This window comes from Ascaphus truei, chromosome 11, assembly GCF_040206685.1.
Source record: "Ascaphus truei isolate aAscTru1 chromosome 11, aAscTru1.hap1, whole genome shotgun sequence".
In the NCBI taxonomy this organism is placed as follows: domain Eukaryota; kingdom Metazoa; phylum Chordata; class Amphibia; order Anura; family Ascaphidae; genus Ascaphus; species Ascaphus truei.
The window spans coordinates 18,565,680-18,590,115 of NC_134493.1; the positions used below are offsets into that span (position 1 = coordinate 18,565,680).

General features: G+C 42.4%; 1 protein-coding gene across 1 annotated transcript in view; it reads right to left on the bottom strand.

Annotated features, from left to right (window-relative positions):
- Positions 1 to 5,174: 5,174 nt before the first annotated feature.
- The window catches only part of TMEM114 (transmembrane protein 114), a 67,985-nt gene continuing 48,723 nt past the window's right edge, over positions 5,175 to 24,436 (bottom strand). The window contains exons 3-4 of the mRNA XM_075565162.1: positions 12,347 to 12,484; positions 5,175 to 6,780 (exon numbers count right to left, since the gene is read on the bottom strand). Of these exons, the coding sequence (XP_075421277.1) occupies positions 6,551 to 6,780; positions 12,347 to 12,484 (368 nt within the window). The 3' untranslated portion in view covers positions 5,175 to 6,550. The remainder of the gene's footprint in view (positions 6,781 to 12,346; positions 12,485 to 24,436) is intronic.

Here is a 24,436-nt window from a genome sequence, read left to right on the forward strand (position 1 = left end):
GCACTTTATTTTGTTTTATTGCCCACCGTGGCATGCTCATGGGCATGGCTGTTGTGGACTCTGCTATCGTTGAACATGTTCTTTTATTTCTTTACAAATGTGTTACACTTTTTTATCTTTGTAATATAATCTTTATACTTACTGTACCTTGTGCACTTTTCTTGATTTTTTTTGGAGCTATCTCTCGGAGGTCTGAACTCCCCTTCTTTCGAGGAAGAGCTGTAATGGTGAAGGTTTAATGAGTTTGCCTTGTTGGGGAGCTAAGCTGCGGGAAGCTTTCTGTGCAGGAGGATTTTATATTCCGTCATTATTCTGTACTATTATACGAGTCAATCAGTTCCAGTATATACTAGGTTGGCATAGTGATATATTTTTTAATTATTTAAAGTTTCTCAGTTGTATTAGTTATTTTTTAATGTTTGTATGCTTAGCATTTTCTATACTTCATGTTGTTATTTTAGTATATACCTGCTTATATTGAGTTTTTTCAATATTTAAAAAAATCCATAACCAAAAAACAAACTTTTTTTTAGAACCACATGGTTTTTTTTTAGAACAAATGCACTCATATATTCTACTGTACAATGTAAATCACGTTACAATGATGAAGTGTAAATCACATCCTCAAACCTCCCACCTGCTTCCTGAAAGGTCTTTCCCTGATCCAGACTTCCTTGCTATTTACACCTGAGATCATATGGTGTGCTTCATGGCACATGTTTAACTATGTTTAATAATGGATAGGCAAAGCAGATTATAATGTACTGTACACAACTGTGAAAAAAGGCTCAAAACACGTTCACTCTTCTGAACATGTGCTCTTCTTAAGCTTACCTGAAATAACTGAAAACCAGGGAAGGGGAAGAGACGGGGAATAGGGAAGGGGGGGAAGGCTCCCGCATCAGCAAAAGTAACAAGGTAAGTAAGCTAAAAGTAAAGATCATATACCGCTGCAAAAGGGGACAAGGGATACTGCAAACAAACATACAAAAAGATTCCCCCTTGAATGCACTCGGGTAGATCAAAGAGTAGTGATAAGTTTAAAATCCTTTTAATTAATACTAAAATAGTGATTGTATAGAGGGGCATGGTACAACAATCCAAGGCCACCCCTTAATGACATACATAACAGAAACTTCCAATTAATGTAAAAAATGGAAGGTAGCTGAAGAGATCTCAGCATCAATTCCCATCGGCATGGATGACAGGGTATACCTAATAAAGGTCCTGCAGAACTAAGTGCTAATCCCTATATCAGGATGCACTTGTACTTAAAAATCACCAGTCTCTGTAAATAAGGCTGCTGATACTAAATCTGGAGAACATAAATACCCAGGCACTCACGTAAGGTGCCAAATCAGGCTGACTCAAATAATCAGTATGCCAAACCTAATATGACGATGCAAATAAAAAAGAGAACAGCGTGACAGGGTTCTCTTTTTTTTTTTTTTTAAAGGATGTGACGTCATCCTAAAGAAAGGTACGTCACATTGTTAAAAAAAAAATGGCAGCCATTACATGGAACTGCAACCAATCAGTTTATGAGATATACTATGTGAGGCATCACATGGTACACCCCCAATCCGATTGGTTGAAGAACCATGTGACAGCTTCCATTTTTTTAAAAGGATGCAACATCATCTTAAAGGGATGATGTTACAGCCTTTAAAAATGGCTGCCATCACATGGTACTTCAACCAATTGGATTGGGGTGGTGCCATGTGGTATATCTCACCATGTGGTATATCTAAACCTTGACCACATATATTGTGGGCATAGTTTACCACAGTCAACCAATGGCTTTATTGTTAAATGCTTGTTTTAGTTAAATGTCATGTGTTTTATTATGTGCCTGTTTGTTTGTTTTTTGCTTGCCCATTAATTGCCATAGTGACAAAACATGCCAATATTATATGGGTATCATGTACCACTGTGCTAATCAATTGGTTTATTGGCATTTTTTAATTTTGAATGAAATGTAATGTATTTTTTTTGGTGTTTGTTTTTTTATTGGTAGAGTGCCCATGCATTGCTATAGGGCAAACCATGGCCATGGTTTAACACTGATCCAATCAATGGGTAGCGGGCATGGGGGTAGTTGCCCCAGGAAGGGTGGTTAGGTGTCCCGGGTGGGGAGTGGAGAAGGGGGGTTACCCCTTAATTACTATAATGGTTACTAACCGCTAAGGTGATTAAGGGGTTAGTGACCATTAGTTTGTTTTTTGATTGTACTGTTGCTGCCCATGGAGGACATGGATGCGGAGGACAGTGATGAGGATGGCCTTCATCCTGGCAGGGGTAAGTAGAACTTTAATTTACTTTATGCTGGCTGGATAATGTTTTATTTTTAATGGCAAATTAGCTATTATCCATATCTGGATAATAGTAATTTTGCCCATTATTGTACTGTATGTGTTGGGGGGTTGTTGGGGTAGAGGAAGTGGGTAGTAGGGTTGTTGTATTTTAATGTTTCTTGGGGGTAGAGGGATTGGGGGAAGTGGGTAGTTTCCCCAAGGGTGGGTGGTTAGGCCTCGGGTAGGTAGCGGGAGTGGTTAACCCCTTCATTACCATAGCGGTTCCCACTGCTATGGTAGTGAAGGGGTTAACTCATTCTGCAATCATCCTGGCAGGCCTAACCACCCACCCTGGGGAAACTACCCTCCTCATCCACTCCCTGAACCCCCAACAAACTGGGTACTTGGGTTTAACCCCTTCATTGCCTTAGCGGCTAGCTGCTAAGGTATTGAAGCTGTTTTTATTTACATTTTAATAACATTGTACTGTAGCAGGGGGTCTCCAGAGCTGAACCGCATTGCTTTCAGTCCCTGGGGACCTCCTGCTTCCCGAGTTACAGGCCCCAGTATGGGGTGTTGGTATCCCCCTGCAATGTCTAAATCTCCCACGTCACGTGACACAGGAGATTTAAATGCACAGGAGATACCGGCACCCCCTACCAGGGACTGTAACTCAGGAAGCAGAGGGTCCCGAGGCTGAAATCAATGGTGTTCAGCTCCGGAGACCCCCTGCTATATTACACTGTTATTAAAATGTGAATAAAAGCAGTGCGATCGCCTGTGAGAGCTGTGCAGGGAGATGTGTCTCTCTCTGTGCAGCTCTCTATGCAGCTCTTACAGACTGCGGCCAGATCGTACAGGGGAGAACTTTGAGAGAGGCTGAGATACCATCGCTGCTGTCCCGAGTGGTATTGGCATTTTCCCACCTCACGGTTTGTGACTTGTAGAAATGGTTTCAGATTCCTTCTGAATACCGTGATAACACAAATGACAAACCGTTCAAGATGGCAGCAAAGTTATCGAAGCTACTAGAATAAGCCCCTATGGGGGATATCCACGAAATGAGTATTATCAACTGGAATATCCATTTATCATCTGTTAATGTACAATCCCCACTATCTCATTTAAATGAATATTATCCCTATTTCTTTTGCATATGACAGTTACAGTACTAGTATAATAAGTACAAATGTTAATGTATTGTTCACACTTTTAACTTTAAAGTTAAGGATATGCTGAGGCTTTGTTTATTAATTCTAAAACAAATGTCCATATTACGAGCGTAAGACCTCAAACGCACTGGACAGTGACGAGAGTTTAAAAAGTACATCACAAGAATAAACTGCAATGTTTTGCAAATCTGTGATAGTGGATATCCATATGTTTACAGGAATTAAAACTATACATTTAGGGGTTTATACATCAAGGGGTTTATGTATTAAACTGCAATTGATGGGGCTCTACTGTATCTCACGGAAACGCCTATTGATTTCAATGATAGTTTTCATGTGATGGTGTCCCAACGGGCATAATTACAGTTTTAAGCGTAGACCCTTATCACCAATATTTATTAAGCAGTGCTATTCCAGAAGACATCTTACAGCCAATTCAAGTCATGGAATGATACCACTATGGGCCTGTATATTGTCAGATACAACAGTTTTTTAAATGTATTTGGTGAGAAACTTTTTATCTGAAGACTGTATATCATAATTCATTTTGCGGATTCTTAAGAAGGTCTCATATAAACAGCAGATCATAATAAAGACCAGCAACTTTAGAATCACGTATTTATTATTGTATTCATTTGAATACAGTTCTTGCAGTCTTTTTTATATTTTATCATAAAATTGCTTTATTTATTGAACCTTATGTTTGTGTTTCCTGTTATCTCCTTGTAGTCTTTTTGGGGCCAATCAAAAGGATGTCTCCGGTAGGAGAGCCGCAGGCCCTTGAAGAAAAATCAACTAAAAGGATTTTCCATTTGATTGTTTTAGATGATCATTGGTTCTAACCCTCTGCCAAGGCCGACTTACTTTCAGGAGCCTGAGGAAGCCCAAGAAAGGGCGAAACGCGTAGCTCAAGACCCCAAAGCATTTTGAACTTGTTCGGCCACCGTCGGGAGCAGGAAGTAGGAGCTCAGCACAACGCCCGGACGCGGGCAGAGTTAGCTGCGCGCCTTGCGCCCTGCGTTATTTTCCCAAAGACTGGCTATTTTACTTTATTTTGGCTCTTATGTCGCCTAGACTAAGCGCTTTTTAGACCGTTTTTTGTTTGTTTTATTTTATTAAAGATTAAGTTGGCATACGCTATTTTAGAGTAATCTTTGTCACAACAACAACACGAACAGTCATTCTCCTGGAAGTCAGTACTGGATTCTTAAGGAGGAGTATAAAGATACCAACTGCAGTTTGAGCTCACACGTGGTCGTGTGAGTATCTCTGTTATATCTTTGTTATATCCCTTTCCCCTCCTCTAACTATTTGTTTCCACTATTTAGAATATCAAAGTTTTTTATTTGAGAACTTTCTTATGTGAGGAGGATAAAGATACCTCCCCCAGGAACACACTCACACTTGTCCGTGTGAGTGTTTGCAGTATTTTCTGCATTTATTACCTTTAACTATTGGAATAGGTCTTGTCATATTTTATCAGAATTGTCCCTCAATCTTTTAAACCTTTATCCATTTGCTCCGAGGGCGATACTATAATTGAGACTCGTTGGGAGACTGAAGAGGCGACTATTTGGACGAAAGAAGAAGAACTTCTACAAAAAGAGGATACGGAAGAAATAAAGAAGAAAAAGGAGAGTAAAGAGACCTTGATGTGACAGCATTTACACAAGGCCGTGTAAGTGTTTATTATATTTCACACATCATTATCCTCGCTCCTATTAGCTCAGGAATATTTGACTTAATCACATTGTATCCATTTTCCCCATCATTTCTCAAACCTGTGCTCCCCCTTTTCCCTTGCAGCCCATGTAATAAAGGTGTAAGATTGTCCTAAAATGCCATCAGTCAGGAACATGGGACTTACTCCATATCTATATAATTAATTTTTTTAATTTATTTTAACTTTTTCAACATTTTACACACCTTTTTTTCATTCACTTTTGAAAATATATTTTTCCAATTAATACTTGCCGTTAATTTTGGGAGACAGTTCTGTACACTTTTTTTTTTCTTCAACATTTGACTATTGTATAGTCATATTAGACAACAATTTGGGGGTTTTATACTTACTGTATATATTGTTCCCAAAGCTAGGTACAGTAGTGTGGAGTTTGACCATTTTTACATAAACAAATTGAGTGCTTTTCAATGTGTTTATACAGTATGTTGATCATTTGTACCCATCAAGATACTGTAACTCCTTTATTGACTTATTGAAAATTATACTGAATGGGGCGAACCATTGTCCGGAATTCTGCAGATAGTTTTGACCAAATCCATACCCCCCACCAAAATCTATCTGTGGATTGGGTACTAAAAAAGCAGAGAGAGAGAGATAGAGGAGAGCTTGTAGGAAGTTTGGGATGGGACTCATTTAAATATACTTTCCATATTTATAAGCAAAATCTCCCAGGATACCTCAGCTGTGCTCCTTTTTCAGCACAGGCATGTCTCCCTAATTTATTTGGAGGGAGGTTTGAGGCGGTATATACAGTATACTGTATACAATGCTAAAGGATCCCATCTCTAATGCTGAATAACCATACACGTCAATGTGAGAATCTGTACAAGTTAGTGTGTACAAAGAATACAACTTTTGAAGGAAATATAATTTCAGCATTGCACATAGCAGAAGAAAAATAATTATTGATATCATTTATGCTACATACAGTAGAGTTACATATCGACAAATATTCTAATTATTAACCACTGCCAATAACAGCACACTTATGTAGATTTGTTTTGCAGTTAGAAATCTACCTAATACATAGAAACATATTTGTCTCCTCTCCTCTGAGTACAAACAGTAGCTGCTCCGTAGAGATAGCATACTGTGAAACTCACAAATGTTACATTGCTATTTAATTAATTAACAAACAAACTTAGTAAATGTAATGGTTTTGCTGAAGTACGTAAACGATCATCCTGGGTGTTTCAGCAGCAATCTTGAGTCTCTCCATGAAAGTCAACATATATCATAGCACACCATTCGGCATGATGGGTATTATTTATCAATATCTTTTTTTTGTTTATTGCGCCGACGTGCGGAGTTATAGCCATTCATGTGGTTCTTTACATCATTTATATCATCTGATCTCGAGTTCGTTTCAGGCCAATAACTCTAGCAGCCATCAGAAAGCCAATTCCAGTGAGGACTTCGGTTATAAAGGATATCCATGCCAGAGCCAAAGACCAGCCAAACCGTATGTCAATATCGTCAAGAATTTTCTTCCCTAAGAGGCAGAGTGCATCTTTAAATGCTGCAGCAGAGTATGCAATGTAGATACTGATTCCTGTCAGAGTTACCAACGCTGTAGAAAAACAACAACATTGAGTTAGACTGGGCATGCAATTGTATATTGATTGTTTCATAGATATTATGTTGCATGAAAGTGGATAGAAAATAACCCAAAGGAAATGAAAGGTAGCACTAAAAACAAATACTTTACAAAAACAATGCAGTCATACAGAAAAGAAGGGGGAGCACAGGGTGAGGAACCCTACTATGGAAGTTTGGCCTCTAGAGAATGAGAATAGATGTGGTGAAAGTATATAAAAACACTTACACTTACTTGTCCTTTCGTTCTATCTACACTTCCCACTTCTGGGAGTTAATATTGGAAACCCAGATAGAACAAAAGGACATTTTTATGTGTGCTTGCTCACACGAGGCCGTGTGAGTATTATCCTGTATACACATTTGAATTATTTATATACCACCCCTATGTCATTTGAACGCTGAAATCCTAGAAGCAAGATAAGACACACACCCCCAGGACTGCACTCACACTTGCCCGTGTGAGTGATTGCAACTTTAGTTGCCTTGTTTATCATAGTTTGTGATCTACCTTTTCCCTCACATATCTGTTTTTATGTTCATTTTTGTTCTGAGGGGAACATCACCACTGTAAGCTGTCGGCAAACGCAAGAAGAAAACCAGACCTGAAGAGAGGGAAGAAGGAAAACCTTTCCAGCAGAGGAAGAGAAAAAAGAAGAAAAGGAAAAAACTTAAAGATACCTTGATGTGACAGCATTTACACAACGCCGTGTAAGTAATTTTCCATATGCTTCTTTTTTTGTAATGTGTAAATTGGCCAGATAAGTACAAATATCCATAATGAAGTAATAGTTGAAACCTATTCCAACGTCACATTGCAAAGCCAGTATAACCAGCCTCACACTGAGGAGACCCAAAAGGTTTAAACAGCTGCCTGTGGTAGGTTTACTTGAAATGCATCTCTTTGACCCAGGCTGCGTTGAAAGCTGTGTAATGAAGCAGGCATATAGTAGGGGTCCCTGTTAGTTACAATGAAGATGCAGTAAAAGGTTACACTGTGTGCGCATTTGCACATCATTTCCCAGAATCCCTTGCTGCAGTGGAAGCACTGTATGCTAAGAGATAATAGTGAAAAGCCGGGTTGCAGACCTGTCTGAGACATGGGATTGTGTTCACAAGTGATATTTTGATGTGCATTACGAAGTAGAAAGCCAGTATGCTACGTTAAAAATCCAACTACCATATGCGTACACTGTGTTTAATGAAAGTCTATAGGTCTTATTGTTTATAAAATTGTACTGAATTAGACAACTTTAGACAAATTGGCATTGCATTTTGATGGTCTCCATGACAAAGATATTGTATGTGTAAAGTACATATTGTTAGTTACTGGTTACCATTTGGGTTTTCCTAATGATAGAGATGTGCAAAACGTTTGCCTTATGGTACAAAATACTGTATGCAAAAGATGCCCTTTTCGAGTTGTAAAAAACCAGCTGCATCTAAATTAGAGTTTGTAAGTAATGCGCTGCCATTAAATCATTGTGCAGTGCAATTGTGTTTCATATACTAATTTATGACTTTCACATTGCTAGATTTGCTTGCACCGTTCACTAAAAACACTAGATCTGCATAATGCTGAGAATATAAACAGGGCACACACAATGTTTCACTCGCTGTCCAGCAAAATTTCACTGGATTTCATTGGATTAGGGGTAGGTAACCGTGGTTCAGATGTCAGGGGCAGAGGTGGGGAGGAGTAGGTGCTGGGGGAGTGGTAGTGGAGGTCGAGAGGAGCTTAACCCTGACAGACAGGACGTCTAGGTCATGTTTAAGCTGGTTTATTTGCTGGTCTTTATGCATGAGAGATCCCTCCACTTGTTTGAACATACCCTCATATTCATGTAATTGTCGACCCACCCTCAGTTTGACTGAGCATAGTGTCACGTGTGCTCACCACAAACTGGACTAGACAGCGGGGCTGAGGTGGGGATGTATATAACCGCCTTACTGCAACCACGGGACCAGGTCAGGAATGCATAGTCAGAGTCGTATAGCTGGGTCAGGTTAGGAGAGTTCGGGTATGTCGTGGTACTTGCCGTGGTCCAGGGTTGGAGAGAGAAGAGTAGTCGATATCCATAAGCCGTGGTCAAGGAGAGGAGAGAGCGGGAATCCAATAGCAAGCCAAAGTTCAGGGGCATAGAAGAGACAGGTCCAGGTACGAGCAGGGATTACAACACAGGTCAGGAAAGGCACTAGAAACAGGCAAAACAACACAGCAGCGAGGACAGCACATAAACCTAAGTTTATGCCCAGCAATGTGCACAGGAATCAGGAAGGTAAATAAAGGGAGTGAGAACCAATCAGGAGGCTGAAGACAGAGTGAGGTCAGACAAAGGCTGTGAGCCGATAGGGGGAGGAGATTAGCAGCAGTTGAGAGGCAGCTGATAGCCTTCCTGGTTCCGGCTGTCGTGCGGCATGCACACGCAGGTGGAGCGCGGCGTGGGGTGAGCGTGGCGCCAGTGAGTGCAGGCGCCATGGCGCTGTGCGGGGAGCGCTCCTCTGTGGATGTTTTGGTTGGCTGGCAGGGGGCGGAGCCTAGCCGCGATCCTAACATCCTCAGAGCCTAGCCGCGATCCTCTACATAGAGATGTTTTGTATAAGCACCTGGATCTTCCCTGTCAGTATCGAGGACTTCCATTCTCATATCTCTGGCACAAGCCTGTAACCTTGGTTGGTGTCCTCTTCTAGCATACTCTCCAGCAAGAAGAGATGATCGGCCTCGTCTAGGCCCAGATAGCAGCAGGCTGCATACATGACCTTCACTCCCCCTGGTGGAATCTCGGACAATCCCTTGGAGTGATTGAACAGGTCCCCATATTCATCTTGGGCCAATATCTTGCAGCACTCGTCTCGTAGTACTGGGTGGATCTGTAGGGCAGAAAGGGGTAGTTCTCCTGCATCTTGCAAGTAGGCTCTGATCACCGCCCGCACCACATCGGTGTTGGTCCCCAATATGATCGGGGAACTTTGGCATTCCGAGGATCAGGGCATACTAGCGCCTCCACATCCATTGTGTGTTCAGCTGGGGTATTTTCAGCAGAACCTGCAAAACGCCATCAATGGGCTAATCTTTATTGCTGAGGCCCCACAGCTTCATCTTGTCAGCCGACTGCCAGGGCAGATGTTTAAGATGTTGATCATAGAACAGCTGGTACACAATGGACACCCAGTGTCCAGCAAAGCCGATGCGTATATGCCGTCCACAAGGACTAGGATGATGGCAGCCGATCCTACGCAATGGTAAGCGTCTGATGATGAGGTTTCATAGGGTTTTGCCTCTGGTGCACTCGCAGAGGGCGTGGAGGTTGTTTCTGCATTCTGAACCTTGCAAAAGTAGCAGATGAGGCCACTTGGGTCCACGCGGGCCCTGTTGGTACGGGATGTTCTCCCAGACATCATGGACTTAGCTGTATGCGACTTGGGAGGAGGATCCTCCTCAGTGCAGTAGGTCTCCTTGACCTTCGGAGCTGACGCTCCCTTGGCTTCACCCTTGAGGGGCTCTTTGGCATTTTTAGAGGCATGATAGGGCAGCTGGACTTTGTGCTTTCTGATGTGCCGCATCAAATCCATGTAGCTATGGGGTACGGCGGTGGCAGGAGCGCCTCGCATCAGAAGGGCTACTGGGTGGGAAGGTAGTGATCCCTTCAGCAGTTGTTTGAACCGGTACTGGTCCACAACGGTGGCCGAAATCATTTTCTTAGAGAGCAGTATTTCACAGGGATAGTTGGAGTCTGCGGACAAATGCGGATAATTCTTCTCCCTCATTTTGGCGGAGAGCCTTGAACTGAGCCAGGAGCTCATCCTCATCGTCTTCGCTGGTATAAGATTGGGTTAAGAGTTCCACTAATTTGTGAGCGGTAACGTCTCCCTCTGTATCTCGGTGCATCCGTACTAGTAGTTGGAGGCATTCGGCCAGCCTCTGTCTCTTGACGGCCTCTGAGCAAGACCACTCATCTATCACGTGGAGAGCGTGCTCCCTCCAGGTCTCGAACCCTTCTTCTCCTAAAGGTGTGGGCACTATCCCAGAGAAGGCCTTGAGCTTTCTGTAATTCTGCGACTGTGAAGACATAGTTAGGGCCTCCACTAGTTGCGGTAGGGTCACTCCCAGTGAGGAGCCGCCACTTGATAAGCGACCATGATTTTCAGCCCTTGAACAAGGGGCGGGGACTGTCGGGGACTCCCAGTCCAGCTGAGGGTTCCTTGCCCAGCACTTGGGGTGAAAGTTACCCAGGGCAGGGGTATGTCTACCCTGTTGGGGGTACTGGAGACTGGCGCAGTAGTCGGCCATTCCCCATTGAAGAGGGATGGTTGGGTGGTCTCCGGTAGGAGGGTCCCACCTTAAAGAGTCTCTGTACATCGGTGGTCCTGTCCCAGACCACAGACCACAATCACCGCGCGGCATCTTCCTCTGTATCTCTGACACTAATCAGTAAATGGGGAAGGGTCCCTACCTAGGGTCTTCCCTGAAGAAACCATAAGCTCACTTGAGTGGGGCCTATCTGGGACCTAAGGGGGAACTCTGTGCTAGTATGAGTGCTACTGACACTTAGACCCTACCTTCTCCTTCTCCGTCCTGGCTCCGACTGGCGTGGTCCCCCTGAGCACGCCAAATGTATCCTTTTTCACTTGCTCCTTCCTCTCCAGCCCTATTGGTTCACGTGGCCCATGTGTAGCAGCCCTAGAGGTTGATGGGATATGTAGTTCCCCTCGACGAGCCTATGGTAATGGCTGCCGCACTGCCCTGACCACCACACATGCGCAAGACTTCCATGCGCCTGCGCCTTTAACAAGTTGGCTGCCGCCTGTAGTGCGAACCTCCCAGTGCAGGGAGCTCCAGCAGCTCCCTGCACTGTGTGCAGATCCCGCTACTGTGCCGGGTTCGCCTGCCACTCCAGCAGCCTCAGCACACCTCCGCTGTCAGTCGCCGCTTCCCTGCGCTCTTCCGGACCTCTAGGTAGCAAGGGGGAAATACCAAGGGAACCTGGCTCTCTGTCACTCATATATATATACACACACACACACACATTATTGTTGCCACTGACGCATTTTGGCAGGATGGTCCTGCGATAACCCATTTCAGAGGTTAGTGAATTCAAGCAAAAACATGATTTCCAGCCAAGGCAGATTCAAATATGGGAAATCTACTTACATGGTTCTTAAATGCATAACCATATAAACTATTCATGTTTATTAATGCATCAACACACTATACATTTAATAATAATGTACAGGTGTTTTAGACATAGTATGAACCTAGTGCACTGTAAAGATGAAGTGGAAATAAAATACGGACAATATAATAAATTGAATATGTGAACAAGAAAAGTAGAGGCTACAGTACAGGAAATGAAAGAATTGGCTAGCAGAAAGAATGTGGAAAAATGAAAAAGATGGACTACTAATGGTGGTCATTTTCTAAGAGGAAAAAGTAAAAGGGCAGGAGTTAGAAGATTGATGTTAAATAGAGAAAAGGCATGCAAAACACCAGAACAATTTTAAAGACTAGCTCTTCAACCAGGAGTGTAAGTATACAGTACCTCCAAATAGGAATAGCATCCCTGTCAAAAGGAGCAGCAGGTAGGCTCTTGCTAGAATGCTAACAAACCCGGTCATTCCTCCAAATATCATCAGGATCAAACTAAGAGGAAGCAATATCACTAATGTCCCGTGCATGCCTGCAAAGAAGCACATTGTGTATGTTGTTATTACTAAAACATTGTAATCATAATGCCCCCTTCTGCAATAAATTGACCACTCAACCATTAATCAATATGTTAGAATGTAATGTTAGTATGTTGACAATCTGGAGGTGACATACTGTACAGATGTAGCAGACTTATTGCTGTTGGTGCCGTGCAAAAAGAAGTGCAAATCCCGGCATTTTTTTGCATGTTGTGGCCCCGCGACCACAACTGTGCTGCGGCCAGCTACCGTACTGCTCTGCAGCTATAACTCTATAACAACTATAACTCTCACAACTATAGGTAGGGCTAGTGTGCTAGTGTCTCTTGAATCTAAATGCTATGTATGTATGTCTTTATTTATATAGCGCCATCAATGTACATAGCGCTTTCCAGGACTAATACATGTGTGACAATCATATAAATAACAAATAATACAAATAACAGATCATGGGAATAAGTGCTTCAGACATAAAAGTAATTTTAGGAAGAGGCGTCCCTGTTCCGAAGAGCTTACAATCTAATTGGTAGATAGGAAGAACGTACAGAGACAGTAGAAGGGTGTTCTGGTAAGTGTGTCTGCAAGCTTTATGTATCATGTATATATTATTAGCCAAGGTGCTACTCATATGCTTCTTTAAGCAAGTGTGTCTTAAGGTGGGTCAGGTGCTATGTAACCCATCCCTTATTCCCATACACTGTTTCAAGGCAAACAAAAACTTCAGATGACTAAAAAGTATTTTCAAAGTATGAACTTTTTATTAGAGCTGTGACATAAATGACAAACACTTTAGGAAATAGTACAATCATCTTACAATAATACAATCTTACAATAATACAATCTTCTTTAAGCGACATCTTCTTCTGGCTGTCTCTTATACAGTTTCACCTGTAAAATAATCAAGAAGAAATAGATACATTAATTACACTGTGCTGCTGAGTCGGTGGTGTGTGTACTCTAAGTAAAGTGTATGGAACTCCTATGCATTTAATTGAATTTGTGCACATGGGCATGCTACAGGTATGTGAACTGAATGGAACGCATACACGTTTTATTGAATTTGTGTGCATGTCTGGTACAGGTATTGCCAATTGAATGGAACACATATGTTACCATGATTATCCATTATTGCTTGATGTGTTTCCTACATAAACCAGGCCGAATTTGCAAAAAAAAAGGATGAAAACAAGAATTAAACATTTACAATAAAGAATTGTAGAATGCTAAAAGCTAGAGCCACGTCTTGATGCTAGGCGGGGGGGGGGGGGCAGATGTGGGGGGATGGGATTCATGCAATGCTGGGTGCTGAATTTGTGGTGCAATGTTTAAAGCACTTCTCCCTTCCTTTCTCCCTCCCTTACATTTTACATTTAATAAATACATTATGTTTTGCTTTGCTTCAAATTATGAATGTATGAAACATTGCATTTCATTGAATTTGTGCACATGCATTTCATTGAATTTGTGCACATGCATTTCATTGAATTTGTACGCATGCGTAATACAGGTATTGCCAATTGAATGGAACGTAGACATTACCTTAATTATCCATTATCTCTGAATGTGTTTCCTACACGAACAAAGTTTCCTATATGGGCAATGACGAATCTGCGAAAAAGGATGAAAACAAGGATAAAACAATGACAAAAAAATTATTTAATTAAAAAATGTTATATTTTGATTATCAGTTTATTTCACTGATTAGTCCAGCCCACATTCCTCTGATTCTGTAAAAGTCCACTGATTGTGTCTTTCACGGTTTTGAATTCTTCAATAATGTATTTATACTGCTTCTCAAGTTCATCTAAAATTACATAGTTACATAGTTACCAGTACATAGTAGATGAGGTTGAAAATAGACATACGTCCATCAAGTTCAAATCATGCTAAATCTATATGACAGATACTTTATACTATATCTGTACTTACAGTATATTGACCAGAGGAAGGCAAACCGAAAACCCCAGTGAAATATCATCTAATCATATCTCATAAGGGGAGAAATACATTCCTTCCTGACTCCAAATATCAGATTACTCCCTGGATCAACATCATTTCTATGTTCACTTATTTGGTACTTTATATCCCTGTATTCTTTTCCTTTCTGTAAAGATGTCAACCTTTTTTTTGAAGATATCTATTGTATCTGCCATCACAGTCTTCATGAGTAATTAATTCCACATTGTAACTGCCCTTACTATAAAGAACCATTTCCTTTGTTGCTGGTGAAATCTCTTTTCCTCCAACCTTTAAGGGATGACCCTGTGTCGTTTGTACTGACGTTGAGCAGAATAGTTAATTTGAAAGCTACTTGTATTGAACCCAAATGTATTTGTAAATAGTTATCATATCACCTCTTAGGCGCATCTTTTCTAGTGTAAACAAATCTAATTTAGCTAGCCTCTCCTCATAAGTTAGATTGTCCATCCCCTGTATTAATTTGGTGGCTCTTCTCTGCCCTTTCTCTAGTTCCATACTGTATTTTCTAAGGAGTGATGATCAAAATTGTACTCCATATTCAAGGTGTGGACTTAGTAATGCTTTATAAAGGAGCATAATTACAGTATGTTTACTTCCATCCATTGCCCGTTTAATGCAAGATAAGATCTTGTTTGCCTTTGCAGCTACTGCATGACTTTGGGCACTATTGCTAAGCCTGCTGTCTACAAGCACTCCTAAATCCTTCCCAATCAAGGATTCTCCTCATTTATCCCCATTTAATTTGTAAATTGCTTAATTATTCTTGTTTCCCAAATGCATAACCTTACATTTATCTGTATTAAACATCATCTGTCATTTAGCTGCACAAGTTTTCAGTCTACTCAAGTCCTTCTGAAGAGAAATTACATCCTGCTCTGATTCTACTACCTTTCACAATTTAGTGTCATCAACAAATATGGAGACTTTGCTCTCTATGCCAACCTCAGGGTCATTAATAAACAAGTTTAAAAGCAGGGGTCCCAGTACCGATCCCTGAGGCACTCCACTCACAACTTTAGCTGAACATGAAAAAGTTCCATTTATTTCAACTCTCTTTTGTCAATTCTTCAACAAGTTTTCAATCCAGGGAGCAAATATTTTTACTGAATCTAATTTCCTATATTTTGTACACTAACCGAACCATATCAAAAGTCTTTGCACAATCTAAGTCAAACATTTTGGGAAGACCCAAAACAAACATTACACAAAAAAAAACTTTGTGTGCAAATGTTCATGGAAATATTAGCAAGTGTTGCTGAAGTTATTAATTGAATAGTAAATACGTTCACATAAATTGATACATCATGGGTCCCACAAAGAAAGGTAAATACTTTTGATTGAAGTGCCTTGAATAAGTGACAATATCTATAGATATCAGATGTGAAGAGAAGGCTGAAGTCTACGACAAAGGATAAAACTTGATTTAATCTCAGTCTCTATTGCTCAAAATGCAATGTATGGCATATGCAAAGACAATCATAACACAGTCCCGTTAAGAAAGAGACTGTTGAGGTACTCACTGGATCCCTTAGGATGTGAACTTCTGTTGGCGTGCTCCTGCTGCGAAGACGAGGTATAGTTGCAAAGACGAGATGGCGGTGCCCAGCCAGTATGAAAATAACCAAAGGCTGGAAATGACAGCGGTAAGAAATGTTTTGGCACATTATGAGAACAGGATAAAAAACACTCTTGCATGGTTCCTGCCTGGCTGACGCTTTATCGGCAAGGCGTGAGATATGTAAGCATGTTTGCATAATCTACAGTAAGTAGACCACATCAACTACATTAACCTGGTCTAAATTCCTATTTACCTCCTCAAAGAAACTTATAAGTTTAGTTCATAAATCCATGCTGACTATTACTAATAATTTTTTTTCAAGTAGTTTACCCACTATTGAAATCAAGCTTACAGGTCAGTAATTCCCTAGTTGTGATCTAGCTCCCCTTTTAAATATAGACACCACATCTGCTTTACGCCAATCTTGTGGTACTTAGCCTGTGGAAATTGAGTCCTTGAATATTAAATGTAATGGTTTGGCTATTACTGAGCTTATCTCCTTAACAACTCTTGGATGTATGCCATTGGGGCCAGGTGCCGTATATACTTTAATTTTATCAAGCCGCTTATGAACTTCTTCCTCAGTTAACCAACTGTTAGTTAATATAGAGGTTGTGGTTTCCCCTGGCGTCACAACTATTGAAATTGATTCTTGATTGCATTGTGCGTGAAACATGTTGCTGCTTTTTTTAACCTCTTTTGTGGTCACTTGTGATTTAATAAATATACTTTTTTTTATGGGAGACCCCTCATAAAGATTATTTTTCTTCTTGCTAAATACTGGTGGGTCTCCGCAGTTCCACCATTTTCTACCATTGATTCCTGCACACCGAAGGACCTCCACGGATCACATTGATGGACAATGGGCACTCTGGAATATGTGTTCCCTCTCTGATACCATCCTGAGTTATGTGATTTATTCTAATTACCTTAATATGGGAGATGTTTATTGAGCCATTTTTTCTACATTTGTGATGATCTATTTTAGACAACACTAGCCACTATTCTCCCAATGAATTGTTACTTTATGGGACCTATTCACTAAACAGTGTTAATTGGTTTATAAATGCACTTTTAGGGGGCTATGCACTAAGCATATGAATAGGACTGTGGCTATTCTGAACACATGGCACATAAAGCTTGGCCCCCTGCAGATGCACTTACCAGAACTCCCTCCTACTGTCTCTGTTCGTTCTCCCTACCTACCAATTAGACTGTAAGCTCCTCGGAGCAGGGACTCCTCTTCCTTAATGTCTAAAGCACTTATTCCCATGATCTGTTATTTATATTATCTGTTATTTATTGGATTACCACATGTATTACTGCTGTGAAGCGCTATGTACATTAATGGCGCTATATAAATAAAGACATACAATACAATACAATACAAGCTCAATGGCTTTGCGATCTGATTTTGCAAAAAAGCAGGTTTGTTAAAAAGTGAAGGCGGGGACACGATGCACTAAGGCCTTGAGCCCATTTTTTAATGTACCTGCTGAAGATAGCTCAGAACAGCCACAGCGTACGAGTTGCTTTTTTTCCCCCTGCTGGCGTTCTTAACTTTTACGTACGATAGCTGATAGAAAAAAAAGCCGCATGTAACATTTGCATGGAGATTTGCCATCTCCATGCAAGACTGTTAAAGGCAATTGTACACGAAATAAATACATTTTAATAATAGTGTACATGAGCAGGGGGTCTCAGGACCTGAACCGCATTGGTTTCAGGTCCGAGGACCCCCTACTTCAGGAGATATAGGCCCCGTTATGGGGTGCCGGTATCCCCTGCACTTTAAAGCTCCCGCGTCATGTGACCGGGACATTTAAATTCTGCAGGGGATACCGGCACCACTTAAAGGGGCCTGTAACTCCTGAAGTAGGGGGTCCCCGAGGCTGAAAACAATGCGGTTCAGCTCAGGAGACCCCCTGCACATCTACACTAGTATTAAAAAACACATACCAATAAATAATAATTCATTACCGTAGCGGCTATCCGCTATGGTAATGAAGCTGCTTTAATGTATTTTTAATAATAGTGTGCGGGAGCAGAGGGTCCCCTGAGCTGAACCGCATTGATTTCTGCCTCAGAGACCCCCTGCTTCCCGAGTTACAGGCCCCGGTAATACAAATAGAATGATGTTTATTGTGGGGCAGTGTATTGTTTTTATTGTGGGTACTGGGGGTGGGGGAGGGGGTATTGGCCCCAAGGGTATGTGGGTAGGCCTCCCGGCTGGGTAGTGGGTGAGGGTGGTTAGGCCTCACGGGGTGGGGGGGTTAGTGGGGGAGGGAATGTAGGCCTCCCGAGTGGTGGGTGAGGGTGGGTTAACCCCTTAATGACTGTGATTAAGGGGTTAGGGGATATTACATTGGCTATTGTGATTGTTGTGCATGTTTTGCAGCACCGGAGGGGCATGGGCAGGATGAAGATGAGGATGAAGACGGCCTTCATCGTGGGTGCCTGTAAAAGGTAAGTGTAATATGTTTTTACTGTACTTAGTGAAAGTTATATGTATTTAAAATGGGCAAATGCATTATTATCCATATGTGGATAATAGTAATTTTGCCCATTACTGTATAGTATGTGTTAGGGGGGTGTATTTAGTTATAAATATTTTTTATTATTTGTGTAGGCGCAACATTGGTACCGCAGGCCCGTGGGTAACCCGGGACTCCCGCGGGGACCCCCGGACTCCCACGGGGACCCCCGGACTCCCGCGGGGACCCCCGCTTGGTGAGCCGGGGACCCCCACCCCGGGACCCCCGCGGGGTCAGCCGGGGACACCCGCATGACCCCCGGGCTCCCTCGGGGACCCCCGCGGGGTCAGCCGGGGACACCCACCGGCCTGTTGTATGGGTTTTGCGCATGCAAAAATGAAAAGCAATAATTTTTTCTAAGTCCAGCTTTTTTTGCGTCTACTCTGACCTGACATGTTCTGATCAACGCAACTTTCACGTACGCTAAGGTTGCGTTGCTTAGTGCATCCCGCTTAAGGGCAGAATTTAACGCAAACAGGGTTACGAACGAGCAAAGTTGGACTTAGAAAAAATTCCACAAAAAAGTCAGTTTTAGAGAGCAAAGTGCCTGTTTGCATTGCTTAGTGCATCGGGTTGAGCTCAAAATCACGTTCTAAGAGCACTTTGCGCTCTAAAAGTGACTTATCGGAGCTTAGTGCATGACCCCCATAGTGCGATACTGCCTGCTGTGCTATTCACTAAAAAGTTCACCTTTTTTGCCAGTAACTGCTATTCACTAAGCAGTGATAAGCATATCAAACGTTAACATTTGTCGTCAGCTAAAGGCTGGTGCTAAAGATATTGCAAGATGCATAAGAGCCTTTTCTTTTATTTTTACTGCACAGGATTGATGCCGGAGGCTGGAGGGGACACCTCAGATACCCTTGGAGATCCGTAGGTTGCCGTGGGTCTCTGCGGTTGACCGCCGGCCTTAAGTATCAATCCTGTGCAGTAAAAAAAATTGCAGCCAGTTTCATTACCTTAGCGGCTAACCGCTAAGGTAATGAAAGGGTTAAATAGCAGAAACTGCATAGTTGTTGGTACAGGGGGGTAGTTGAAGCTTGTAGTTGCCCCAGGATGGGTTTTTAGGCCTTGCGGAAGGCTGGCAGTAGAAGTTATCCCCTTCATTACCTTAGCGGTTACATCCACTAAGGTAATGAAGGTGTTAACCCCTCGCACTACACTGCCGCAAGCCCTAAACACCACCCTGGAGCAACTACCACCTTCACCCACCTCCTGTACCAATGCTATGCATTAGAATAAGGCGATGAGGAGGTTAAGCCTCTAAGTAGTGACGGAAACCTCAGTCTTGCAGGTATGGGATGGGGGTCACAGATACAGTGTAATATTAGACCTCAGAACCTCCACTCATAGAAATAAGAGAAAAACAGACCATAAAGCAGATATACAATTTATTAAAACAAACAAAAAAGAAAAATACGATGCGCTTACAATGAGAGCTCTGTCTTAAGCATTATGACCACCCTAAAACTTGCCGGGATGCAGATGTGTCTCCATGGCAACGCAGCATCAAATGACGCTCGATACCCCGAACCCCTATATTGGGTCCGTGGGTTTGGGCATATAGCATTGGGGACTCCCCCTAAACCAGGGATCCCTGACTATACCCGGGATACACACATCCCAATGCCCCTTTTTACCTTTCTGGTCTGTGCTGAAGCAGGGACTCGTGGTGGTGAGCTGCAAGAACGTTTTCAGGGTAGGAGTTTTGCTGGAGCATTGTGCTTCAATGTATCCGAGAATCTTACTTGATTCCCGGGTACATCTTTCCCAGTAACTCGGGAACCCGCTACATAGCCACAATCTGTAAAGACGTTCTCAGTCAAACCCACCTTGAAACTCATAGCCTAGCAATTCCTGCTTGCTGGCACTCCTGGAAAATCAAAAACACAAAAAGTCTTTATTGTTGCATATTTTCATACAATGCTTAGCGGTACATACACGACTGCCAGGTCCAAGAGCTGACACTCTAGGACCCCACCACGTGACTCGGGGGCAACCAAGAGGGCTTGATCTTTATTGGTGAGCCTGGTTACCCCCTCACCATCCCATTGTTAAAGATGACCATTGGCCTGTACTGAGTTACTTTCTAAGAGTATGTGTTTGTATGATATTAATCTGATGTGTGAACAGTGAGTGTGATTCCTGCTGTGAGAAAATAAGTATTCCGATAATAGCTTGCTTCTTCACAGTAGTTTTCTCAATAATATACTGTAAATGAAGCATGTTATTCTTTAAATATATTCCACAAGGAAACACAGGGTTAGCGGCTGCTATCCACCAGTCTGCCTTGTAATAATAATCATTTGAAGAATTATATTATTTGACTAAATACACTACATCTGTATTCTGTTGTTACCTCATTCTTACTCCCATAAAATTATTTATGGCTCATATTTATATCATATGTATCACTGAAGAAGAATCCAGCAGACTCTGGAAACTACATTTTGAATGCACGGTCATTAAAAGTTTTGTGTATGAATTATGAGTACAGTACTGCATATTACATAATTCAATATAGAACATATTATACTAGGTTATATTAATATTATTCATATGTAGTCAAAGATACAGACACAATACTCCGTTTGTTTTTCGCTTTTTTTCAGGAGTGGAATATCATTGGGAAACATTTAAAGATAATTTTGTAGCAAAGTTTTATAAACAAGCGCCTCCGAAATGTTACAGCTGGAATTTCTAAGAAGGTGCAGTAGTATATTGGTCTGGAAAAACGACTTGTGCATAACGGACATTAACGTCTTCCAGACCTAGTTACCTAGATACCTTCCCAAACGTAATGAAAACCCAGAAATGTAAATGAGGTTGAAGAGCCTTATTGGTGCGTGTGTTGATGTCAAATCTCTGTGAACCATGCTCATGTAGTGGGCATCATTGTCCCTTCTTCATGTGATATAAGTGTATGTTTGGAAACATTGCAAATACCATGCCGACATTCTTATGTAATCATATGGGAACTGCAATATTCTGATATATAATGGGATGTTTCCTCTTGGTATGTGTATCAGATGATATGTAAAAGGTATGTAGTAACAAAGGAGGGAGAGAGAGTGGGTGGTATGATACCTTCTATTGGACCAACAGGTAGTTGATATAGTACAAGCTTTCGAACCTCTCAGGGTTCTTCATTGGGTGTGGCAGAAATACAGACACACAATATGATATACAGTGTATGTACTGTACTGTAAGAGGGACATCTGGTTACAATGAATGTAGACAGCAGGTGGGAAATAAGATAAGGTAGAAACAGGAGGCCTGGTGTGAAAATTAACAGCAGAGAAATAAAAGGATTTTCTATTTTGAAATGCAAAGGCGGCCTAGAAAGTAGTAGATATTAGGGGGAGTGTGTTTGACAAAACAGTGAATGTGTATAAATATCTAGCTACAGTATATAAAAACCACTATAACTATTTCATATATTTTATACTGTATATAAAGAATGTTATCAGGGAATAGTGCGAATGTGCATGTGTATATATAGTCCTGACGAAGCCACGCATCCGATTGGCAAAATGCGTTGAGTGGAAGCCACCCAGAGGAGGAGAGACGAGGTGCTAGTGACTATCAATCCAAAAGCCGAAACCGAAAGTGAAGCGACGCCCCAGAGAGTCACCGGGAAGCAGAGAGCTGACCGCAGAGGCGTCCTACCATCTGATCGATCGCTGAACGGAGGCGGGGGGTGAGCCAGGACAAATCGACTCTCCTATATCACATTTGGTGATTCATGCGTATTTTAACGTTTTTATTGTAAGTGTGCATTTTTGTTACCATTATAAAATTACGTTTTACTATTGGTCTGCACTATGGATATATTTCTTTTTTACATACATCCTCATCTCGCTGCGATTGGAGAATAACATCACTCCAAAGCCTGAAGTTTTTCCTGCTATCCAAGCTGTCTCTTGTTGCCCGTTTTTCACTAAAATCCTGTGAGTAGGCTGCACATAGGAGCCAAGAATTCTACAGAGTTTATTTACATTATTTAATTGTCTGCACTTAGATTGTTGTGTTTTGTCTTGTTTCCCTTTATGCTCCCCCTGGACTGCGAATACATATATACACATATATACTGTACAGGTGCGCCGACGAGTATTCTAAAACTTGCCTTGGAAAATCTGGGGCTATCACCAACAAGACCCAGGTACATGCTGCAACATTTCAGTGACATTTCTGCAGAAAGACTAATGGCCCATCGGATTAACACAGCAGGGGTCCCTGGCAGTCCCATTCAGTTTGAATCCGATGGGCCATTAACCTGTCTGCAGAAATGTAACTGAAATGTTGCAGCATGTACCCAGCATGTACCTGGGTCTTGTTGGTGATTGCCCCAGATTTTCCAAGGCAAGTTTTAGAATACTCATCGGTGCACCTGTACACACACACACACACACACACACACACACACACACACACACACACACACACACACACACACACACACACACACACACACACACGCACACACATATATATATACACAGTGGTCGACAAATCACCCAAAAATCTACTTGCCGAACAACAAAATCTACTCGCCACCTATTCCCGCCCACAACCCCGCCCTAGTCCCGCCCCCAACCCCGCCCTAGTCCCGCCCCCAACCCGGCCCAGTCCCGCCACCAACCCCGCCCTAGTCCCGCCCCAACCCCGCCCCAAACCCCGCCCTAGTCCCGCCCCCAACCCTGCCCTAGTCCCGACCCCAGTCCCGCCCCTAGTCTCGCCCCCAGGCCCGCTTTAAAAAAAATAAAAAAATAAATTGAATAAATTCTTAGTAAGAACAACATTCGTTTTTGACATAAGTTTATTTATTGTATTACATTATACTACAATTAGTCCTGGTTACGTGTGTATGTGTGTGTTTAAATGTCGGATTTACAAAAAAAAGCCAGATGTGAATGACTAGTTTCCTGCACCCTTTATCCAGCGTCTGGATGACTCCGCTTCACAATATCTAAACCAGCAATCCCAGCTGGGATCTTAACTGATCCGCAGTCCATCTATGTCCAGGTACCCTCATTCCCGCAATGTTATATGTTGGAGGGGAGGTGTTCTCTACCTGTCTTCTGGGTTAGGGGGGATTCCGATGCCTCCCGTCTGAAGCTTGAGAGTCAGATCTGGAAGAAAGCAGTGTAGGTTATTTCGGTGTAGGTCAGTTAAGATATACAGGGTAAATAAGATGTCCAGATACAGAGAGGAGGGAGGGGAGACAGAGAAACAGAGAGAAAGGGAGGGGAGACAGAGAGAGGAGGGAGGGGAGACAGAGAGACAGAGAGAGGAGGGAGGGGAGACAGAGAGAGAGACGGGGAGAACGAGAGAGAAGGGGAAACAGAGAGAGTCTGGGGGGGTGACTGACTGACTGGGGGGTGACTGACTGGCTGGGGGGTGACTGACTGGCTGGGGGGGGGGTGACTGACTGGTGGGGGGGGGTGACTGACTGGCTGGGGGGGTGACGGACTGGTTGGGGGGGTGACTGACTGGTTGGGGGGGTGACTGACTGGTTGGGGGGTGACCGACTGGCTGGGGGGGGGTGACTGGCAAAAGGGGGTGAATGACTGACTGGGGGGTGTATAACGGGTAAATCAAAGAAAAACCCAACAGGCGCTCAGAAATAGTGAAATCCTTCTTAGTGATGTGATGTGTTATGATGTGCTACCGGAGTTCAGGTATAATCAACCCCACATTGAGTAGGTAAAAAATGTGTAATGTCTTTTCCAGCAACTGGCTTGCTTCAAGCACTATAACGTTGAGATAAAAAGACTCACTTGTTGATCCTGGGGTTGTAGACACCGTGCCTACCTCTTCTTTTGGGAGGTGTTGTTTCTCCTGCAATCCGACCTTGTCTTGGCGTTAGAAAT